Raw genomic sequence first — 9,461 nt, 5'->3', positions numbered from 1 at the left:
TTCTTTATACTCTGCAGCTGTTCCCTCATACGGCTGACGTGAGAATTAAATGAGGTAACATACGAACAGCAGTGAAGGCAGGGACTAGCTCTGTTAAGTATAAGAATTTTTTTATCATTCTGTGGAAGTGCTGTAATCGTGTGCCTGAGTAGCAGCACACACCTTACCCAATGGTCCAAAAACCACTGGCCCACTCTACCACAGAGTGACCCCAAACCCCTGTGCTTACACTGCCAGGGAGAAATCAGCTACCAGCTGGTCACTGGATGACAGGCCCAGCTGCAGTCACAGGAAGGGCCCGAGTCCAGAGCAGAATGCTAATAAATGCTGATCTAAGAAACATCGTCATCACATAAGCCTGAGTGAACACACAGCCCTTGGACCACTAAGAAAGCTGAGAACAAGCATACGCACAAACACGATTTTAAAGTCTGTATTTTTTTATGGTGGACAGTCATCATTTGCCCCCACAGCCATCTGAAGCCAATAGTCCTGATTATTAAAAATCACAAAGTTGTATAAATGTTCTCCTCCTTTTCGAAAACCATGTTCCTTTTCTCTCCAGGAAACAGGGCTGTCTGCAAAGCCTTGAACCGACAACGTAACCCAAGGAGCTAACTTTGGCTCATCGAAGTAGCGACTGAAAAAGAAAGATGATTCTTAACAAAAAGAGAGAGTGAGGAATGTTCACATTTCTTTTACTCATTCAGGACAAGTGGTATTTCTGATGTTCCAATGAAGCTTAGACCTTAGTTTTTATTTATAAAAACTAGAAGACGCAAATTAAATTCCTGATGCAGTACTGTGAATTCAATAAAGGTTAACCAATACACAACATGCAAAACAAACCTGAGCTGCTCCTGCCCTCGCTGTGGAAGGTCATCTAAGGTTCAAAGAACAAAAACCCACAAAGTGTGTAAGAACAGCTTCCCTCCTCTAACAGCGCTGTTTTCAGAGTCTCTGTTAACTGAAACACTGCAGAATAATTCATCCAATTTTTAAAAATTCAACGTTCTTATTGAGGAAAATCAAAGTAGTAAAAACACTAACAGATGTGAAAAAAGATGTTGGGTTGAAAAAGGAAAACTCTCGAGACTTAAATCCTAGACACTGTAGAGTGAAGACTGAGAAGTCTCGATGATCGCTTTATCGTCTTTGCAACATGGGGTCTGAGCTTCCTGGCATTCGCTACAACGTAGCGTTTTATTTGTAGAATACCTCCCAAATGAAAAATCCCATACTACTTCCTACAACCCTCGCCATGTTCCTGATGCTCAGTGATTCACAGGGTGTTAGAGCTGGAACAGACCTTAGATACGATTTGGATTCAGAGATGGTCAATTCCTTTTTTCCACCCATTTCAAAAAGAAACATCTTGCAGAACTCCAATATTTAAAATAGATCATAATGTGTTCTATAGAGTATTGCTGTTTTCTTAAGTGATATTACAACTTCAACTGCACCAAAATGGTCCGGGGGAGCAGAATAAGAAAAATGAGCAGCTTGTTTTCAAGAACCACGATTAAGCCCTGCTCTCTGTCCTTTCATAAGGACAAGGACGTGGCAGCAGAATTTTCCTCTCAGCAAGGATAATTATGTCATTTAAGATGATAAGATGATAATGTTACTACACTGTGAGCCCAAGCTAGGAAAAAGGGGAAACGTGTATGAGAGGACCCTGCAATCTGGAACGGCAGAACTGCCCCTAAAATGTCAAGTTGGCACAGACATGCAAGACATAAAAGGCAAAAAGTGTTCTCACCACAGCTGTTCCAACAGGAGACATATCTTCTCCGGAAGTATGAAACCAGTGATTGTACACAAATAGGCTTTTGCCACCACTGTGCTTGGCTGAGGACAGCAATAGGTTGATATGAAGTTATTAGGCTCATTATTTCTGTCACAAAAAAAAAGGAAACACAGTTATATCTACCACACAATCACTTTCAAAGTATTAAGCCCCTATCAAAAACCAGAAGCCAGAGCCGTCCAAGCCCCAGGAGCTCTCCTACGCACAGCTCGACGTCACTGAAGACGGCGCCCAGCCAATCGAGGAGCTCCCGAGCCCCGCAGGCCACCTCGGGCTTGCCCCCAAGCTCACTGCTCTGCAGCACTGGGCACTGCAGATCTGTCATCGTGCTCACGGCTATTTTTGGCTGATGCTCTTGAATTCGGTAACTGGAAAAGTATGACATCATCGTTGATTCTTCTGCACCTTAAAACAAACCATATAAGTCCTTTTGAATATTGTAAACAAGTCCTCTGAATCCCTGAAACTACCCCATTCCCAAGTGAGAGTTACAGGAAGCAGGTAAGATTAAGGAAAACAGAAGGAAATTGTGCAAAGCTGCATTCAAATTAAAATCACTTAAGTTGCTTTCAGCTCCTTCTGACAAAAGTTCTGCAAACATTCATCTTCTTTCACACTTTCCTGGAAAAGCATAATACTTTCAGATTCAACCCATACTAGTTTCATCATTTGCTCTAATAAGAAAATTTTGACTTAATAAATGACACCAAAAGTATTATTTACGTATAAATGAAATTAGTGAGCTCTACAGGAAAAGGAGCATATATGCACAATCTCTATAAAGGAAAGAGAAGAAGACAGAACCTCCTTAAGGCTTGTCTTTGAAAACCCAGTAAAATCCAGTGTTTTTTCAAGGATTTTTCAAAAACCCTGGAAGACAGAAGTAGTGGCCCCTTCTGGATCACAGGGCAGGCTTGCTTACTGTCCGGTGTAACAGAAATAATGTCTCCCTCCCACCTTCTCTCCAAGGCAAAGGTCACCAGCAGGCTTACTGACTGGTATAAAACATCCGATATACAGAAACTGAAACATAGCACAACTAGAACGACCTACGACTGGAATATACAACTATGTACCGGGGGGATTCGGGGAGAAGAAGAAAAAAAAGGAAACTGAAATATAATGATGTACACTTGAAATTTCTATCGTGTTATAAACCAATGTTCCTCAATTAAAAAACCTAAATAACAACAACAATGAAACGGTGAGCAAAGAAAATGATAAAGCCTGTGAGAAAATCTAAACAAACATTGTACAAAACAATAATTATACTTTATATTAGGAATTTTTAACTAGAGAAACTCGTGAACATGCACCAAGAGACATTTATAAAAATGCTCGAATAGTCTTTTGAAAAATAAAATTTACATACTGATAAGGCTCCGAAAAAAAACAAGTAGAGGCAAAAGGACAGAGTGACTTAGGGGGTACTGCTGTTTTTGGGACGGCTGCTTTCTATTAGGAGAGAAGGAAGCTCCCTCTCAAGAGGTGACCCCTGGGTGGTCTAAAAACCTTGACTATTTATATCTGAAAACTCAGGACCGGACCCTGAGCTTATAGTGAGGTATAAATTGCAAACTTACAAAGTTTGAGCAACCAGCCAGGATTTCTCTTTCTCTAACAACTTAAGTCCAATAATGGATAGTAAGAGATTAAAAAAAAAAAAAAAAAGACATATTAGTCTAAATTGCAGATGTGGAAAATGGAACTGACATTTGGGAATCCTGTCTTCTAGGGTGGACAAGTTATGTAATTTTCTCTGTCTTCAATTTTATCGATTATAGAAAGAGTTAAATTAGATGATGTTGAAGGTTCTTTCTAGCACTAAAAGCACAGGATGAAAGAAGGACCAATTTGGGGCAATTTCTTTTAAGGAAGTTATCAGAGTAAGTGAAATAAGTACACGTATGTGTATGTGTGAAGTTTGTAAAACTAGCCTGTGGCCACCTGACAGTTGTTAAAACCATTAGTAAATAACAAAATGCCTGTTCAGATAGGAAACAAGTTTTTCTTTAAAACAATGGAGGGGCCACCCCATGGCCCAGTGGTTAGGTTCATGTGCTCTGCTTTGGTGGCCCACGGTTTCACGGGTCTGGATCCTGGGCATGGACAGGGCACTGCTCATCAGGCCACGCTGAGGCAGCATCCCACACGGCACAACCAGAAGGATCCACAACTACAATATACAACTATGTACTGGGGGTCTTTGGGGAAAAGAAGGAAAAAGAAAAGCATTGGCAACCGATGCTAGTCCAGGTGCCAATCTTTAAAAAATAAAAGAAAGTTAATGTAAAAGTTCCATCTTCTTTAAAAAGAAGCAATGAAATTTTCATTGAAATATTTTGTATATTCAAATCACTGGTTTGGATATATGGGTTTTCATATGCATAAAGGTTGAGGCTTCATTATACCATGGTTCAATTAGTGGATTTTCACATTCGTAAAAAAAGATTGCGTTCCTTAAGCTCCGGGTTCCTCTCCTGTAACAGAGCTCACTGTGCTGGCATCATCTGACCTACTCTGTATCATCTGCAGGAACGCAGACTTGGTGAACTGATGCAAATGCCGACACTCTGGCTACTGCTATTGCTGTGAGTAATTAAGTCCTTTGTCTCTGACCCAGGTGTCTCGTGTCTTCTACCAGCATCCTTGAAACTGCAGGCTAACTTCTTAGCTTGCAAGTAGGATAAAATCTCAGACCTTTCAAAGTTCCTGACAAGCCCTTAAAATAATTAGGAGTCTTAGGAACCCAGAGCTCTTCAGAACCCAATGCACAGATGGTCCTCAATAAAGACTTCACGCAATTGAAATGCTAGTCTCTCTGCCCTTTTGTATCTCTACCATAAGCAGAAGGAGAAGCACCAAAGTATTACAGACCTAGGCCTCATGCAAGCAACTTGGAGCATTCAATGACCAGAAACTTCCCATGAGGAGCAGACAGATGGGCATATTTCCAAAATGGACCTATGTGCTTCCCTATGCTCCAAAAGAGAGTAGTACACCATCATATTGTGATGATTTGATGCATTATCATCTTGGGATGGGCCAAAGATACACATCTAAAAAGAGTGAGGCACATGGCAGTTGTGAGTAGATTAACGCGTTTGGTGACCATCAGACTTTTAATTAAATTTAGTGTTCTAATCAATTAAGAGTTACAACAAATTTAATCTGACTTTTAACAGTATGCCTGATTACTACCCTGTAATAATGAATAAGCAGTTTGTGTATGTAACTAAAATTGCTGTTATTTTAAAATATTACAGCCAAGGTTGTTTGAGGTAAGCAGTAGGAAGGAAGGGGAGAAACAGATAAGGGGTAGCTGCTCTGAAGCCACTCTCAAGATCTCTGGATCTACATACAACCCAAGAAGATGGAGGCAGATGGCTGCAGACCTAGATTATCCTGAACCACGGCTGTCGGGGATGTCTGAGGGGCCAAGGCAGCTTCCTTAATAATGTTTACATGTGTATGTACACAACTTCTCTGACCACAGGGATTAACCACCATTCAATCCTCCATTACTCTCCTTTAATTAACACGTACATTTCAAAATCATTGTATCATTATATAACATTCTCCATTACCTGTATGATGCCAAGCCAAAAGAAAATCAAATTTCAAAGGCTTCTTTTCTTTGAAGGACCAAGATATTCGTTTATACTTCTTAGAATCCAGGTTACAGGATAAATCCATCAAATCAATGGAAACAACTTAAAAAATGGAAGAGGAATAAATAGTTCATTCAAATATACACAATTTGCACTGTAGAAAAAGTACTGTATTAAAAACATCAGACTTTTTGGAAATTTTATGGTTAGTAAAAATTATTTTGTTCTTCTTGCACTCCCTTTGGTTTACCAAATCAAAACTCTGCTTTTAATGGGCCTAGCACTGACAGCTAATACCAACAGAAGTTTTAAATTCATACTTGTCCTAGGTCAAAGACCAAGGGCAGAGGTCCTTGGGAGGTCAACTCTAATCTACCTATGGATGTGGCAGCCTTAACACTGATGTTCAAGCCAGACACTGTCAGCAGAACCACATCTCTTCACTCAGGGGTGAATTTCTACTAGGAATCATAAAGACTTGGATAAATAAAAGGAAACTCTTTATTAAGAAAAAGTTATAGATGTTTTTAATTTTTTTTTTGAGGAAGATTAGCCCTGAGCTAACATCTGCTGCCAATCCTCCTCTTTTTGCTGAGAAAGATTGGCCCTGAGCTTACATCCATGCCCATCTTCCTCTACTTTATATGTGGGACGCCTGCCTCAGCGTGGCTTGACAAGCGGTGCATAGGTCCACACCCGGGATCTGAACCGGTGAACCTGGGCTGCTGAAGTGCAACATGCAAACACTGGGCCAGCCCAAGTTGCAGACTCTTATCTTGGGTTCACTAGTTTGAATTTTTCACCCAAAACATATATATCAAACAGATCATTCCAATTCTATGATCTTTATAAGACGTAGCCCACAGCTGAAGAGAAATACACGTAACAGCACTATCTTATCCTCTCCAAAGCCCAAGCCCCTCGAGTCAGAAGTTTTCAAAGTATGAAAAAGCCATACTTTTTCCAGCCAAAGAGAGTACAAGCAATTCAATCATTTAAATTTAAATTGCTATGGAAGATCATTGACTTGTTAGAAACTAATGGAGTGAGCATAATACCTACTAAATTTCATGATTTTTCTGCCAGAATACCGAGATGGGTGACCCTGAAGTCCAGTTTCTTCATAAGTGTCTTTATCCAGTGATAAAATTAATTTCCCTATAAATCAAATAATCATTCCCATAAGAGATGTTAAAAATATGACACATGTTCTCTGACTAAAAGAAAGCACAGCAAATTGAGCAGCTAGATATCAGTGTAATAAACTGCATACAAAGTTATTTATAATACAAGGATATTATTTATACATACTTATACCTTATTTATAATACAAGGGTATTACTTATACATTATACAGACAAGGATATTATTTCTAACAGTCAAACTAGAAATTATCTAAATTCCTATTAAAGAAGGAATAGTTAAATCATGATACACCTCTCCTTTGGAACACCTTCCAAACTTTAAAAGTACTAAGTCAGAACTATATGCAGTGAGATGGAAAGATATCCCCTTACAGCTTGGGAAAAAAGCAAACTGAGCAACAATGTAGTATGATTTAATTTATATTTTTTAAAAAAAGAACAACCTTTACACGTGTTTATAAACTCATAGAAAATGTCTAGAAGAATAAACACCAACCATTTAACAACGCTCCTCCTAAGAAGGGGAGTGGGCTGGGAGGCATGGGGATGAAAGGGGGATTTTTACTTTACACACAGCTGTACAGTCTGACTTTTTTCCCCTTACAGTATGTATTTCTTTTATAATAAAAGAAGAAAAATGCACGTGGTTACCGTTGGGCAGCAGGGCAGCAGTGTTGTCTTCATCAATATTTGTATTGTATGTCAGCGCACAGCATGAGCCTGTAAGAGAAAGCCCAGAGGGGAAATTAGGACAGAAAACCACACCTGCCAAAAGCTAGTGGATTATTTCCACATGCTAACAAATCTGCAGGTCACTGCTCCGGCTCGCTCGATAAACTAAAGCCCGCCAAGGCTAAGCCGGAGGACAGGGACAGCCTGGCGCAGCTAGCGCAAGCCCACCCAGGGCCTGATGTGCACACGGCCTCCTATCAAGCAGATGGACTCGGGATGGAGCAGGGGCCTTTGGGGATGCTGGCAGAGAGGCACAAAGCACAAGTGTACACACCTGAGACGCACCGTTCCAGGTTAAGACTGAAAATGTGCCAGGAACTTGTGTGAAGTTAAGAGAGCTACTCAATCTCTCCCAGCCTCAATTTCCTCCCCTGTAAGGTGGGGATCCCAGGCCGACTTCATGGAGCTGTCGCAAGGGTTCAAGTGGGTAAGACATGTAAAAGTGCCTGCTGCAGCCAGCATCCACACTATTAACACAGGAGGCCCGAACTTCAAAACAGACGGAAGGAATAATGTCGACAACACCCGACCGATGTCAGCTTCGCAAGCAGCCCCCGCCACCCCAGAATGAGAGAAGCTACAACTAACGAGGACTCTTCACAGCCCCACCGAAGAGGACAGACATGGGGCCTCCTATGAGGTAAGTGGCTCCTGCACAGTGACTTACATAGTGAGGGTGGAATCCGTAAAGACGCTGAAACACAGTGACAAACAAACGGCTCCGAGGAAAAAACTGGAACAAATCAATCAACCCAGCAGACATGAGTGGGAATGGGGTAAGCAGAGGAGGGTGAGAGTCACAAAATCTAAGACAACACCAAACCCCAATGAGCACCCGGCTCCGTGCAGTCCTGCTGTGGTCGCGCCGAGAGGGCAAGCTTCTGAGACAGACGCTTGGGCAGCTGGGAGCACAGTGGGCCCTGCAGCCACGCACTCAGCAGCAGTGCGTGTGAACACAGAGGGAAAGACTCTCCTCTCCACGAATCCTCGTTTTCACAGGAGGGATCCTCCCATGTTACAGCATCCCCACGCAACACTTGTGGACAAGGGTAACCAGAAGCCACCACACAGTGAGGGCACATGCAAGAGTGGGATGAGAATACTGAGGGATGGGGCAGTGATGCATGCACCTGACCACAGGCCCCATTTAAAACAGCAGAACCCTAGCACTGCGGATGTGACCCACCCACGCTTCCTCATCTTGCCACTCCCACAGACTACACGGTTTTTCTTACCTTTCTTTACAAAAGTATTGATGAACTCATGAGTAATTAACTCATGGAGAGGTAAATTCTTCACAAAGTAATAGGGTCCAGTTTCCATGACCAGGTTTTTCAGTTCTTTTGATAGTATCCCACATTCAGGAATCAGAAATGAAACCTAATGGAATGTGTAATATAAACAAATCTTATTTTCATGTGGATCGACACCCAGGTTTTTAGGGATGAGAGAACATCATGAAGGCTGCTAACGACTCCTCCACAGGTTTCAACAAAACTCTCAACTTACCAAATCTCAGGAAAAGACAAATGTGACAATTCAAGTTTTTCATTTGTATATTCAAATGCAGAGTACAGCAGAGTTGAATGAGCAAAGCAATTTAAATGGAAAGGTCTTGTTTGCGTTTTCTCCTTCTCAACTGAGCAGTGTATTTCATGTCCAGCTCCTGTCACTACTCCAATCAATTTATAGGGAAATATAGTACAGTCGAATGCCCCTAGATCTGTTTATCCTGGTGCCAGGCTAGAATCAAAGAAACTGCCCCTTAGGCCATAAGGAATTTAGGGACATCAATTAGCAAGAGGTTACAGGGAAGCGGAAGTGCTGCTGGACGTTTCTATTTTCCAGACGGGAGATGAGGTGCGCATCCCTGACTGCTGTCTGTGACGAGCTTTCCATCCAAAGCAGGGACGTTAGAGCTGACAGGCTTCAAACGCTGCCCAAGTGCTCCACACCTTGAACACCTGCCTGCTCCGGTGGATCCGGAGGATCAGGGTCACCACCGCGTCTGAGAAACCGGCCAGTCAGGCCTGAGTTGAGATTAGGCTCATGAATGGAAAGTGTAAAAGGCTTAAACCATTATCATCCTAAGGCTGATTTTTTGGGGGCCTCGCCACTTACATGGGTTGGTGAAAACAGCTCACTAAACAGCGGACTGGGAGT

General features: G+C 41.8%; 1 protein-coding gene across 2 annotated transcripts in view; it reads right to left on the bottom strand.

The window, feature by feature from the left end:
• Positions 1-417: 417 nt before the first annotated feature.
• The window catches only part of RPP40 (ribonuclease P/MRP subunit p40), a 10,229-nt gene continuing 1,185 nt past the window's right edge, over positions 418-9,461 (bottom strand). Inside the window, exons 2-9 of one of the 2 annotated variants that reach the window (XM_044773314.2) lie at positions 8,534-8,678; positions 7,966-8,031; positions 7,218-7,286; positions 6,484-6,579; positions 5,398-5,523; positions 2,017-2,215; positions 1,763-1,897; positions 418-640 (exon numbers count right to left, since the gene is read on the bottom strand). In XM_044773314.2, coding sequence (XP_044629249.2) covers positions 442-640; positions 1,763-1,897; positions 2,017-2,215; positions 5,398-5,523; positions 6,484-6,579; positions 7,218-7,286; positions 7,966-8,031; positions 8,534-8,678 — 1,035 coding nt within the window. In that variant the 3' untranslated portion in view covers positions 418-441. The remainder of the gene's footprint in view (positions 641-1,762; positions 1,898-2,016; positions 2,216-5,397; positions 5,524-6,483; positions 6,580-7,217; positions 7,287-7,965; positions 8,032-8,533; positions 8,679-9,461) is intronic. The other variant, XM_014860187.3, reaches the window with a different exon arrangement.

This window comes from Equus asinus, chromosome 8, assembly GCF_041296235.1.
Source record: "Equus asinus isolate D_3611 breed Donkey chromosome 8, EquAss-T2T_v2, whole genome shotgun sequence".
NCBI lineage: Eukaryota > Metazoa > Chordata > Mammalia > Perissodactyla > Equidae > Equus > Equus asinus.
Note: the sequence above shows the minus strand (reverse complement) of the source record. Positions and strands in the feature narration are given on the sequence as shown.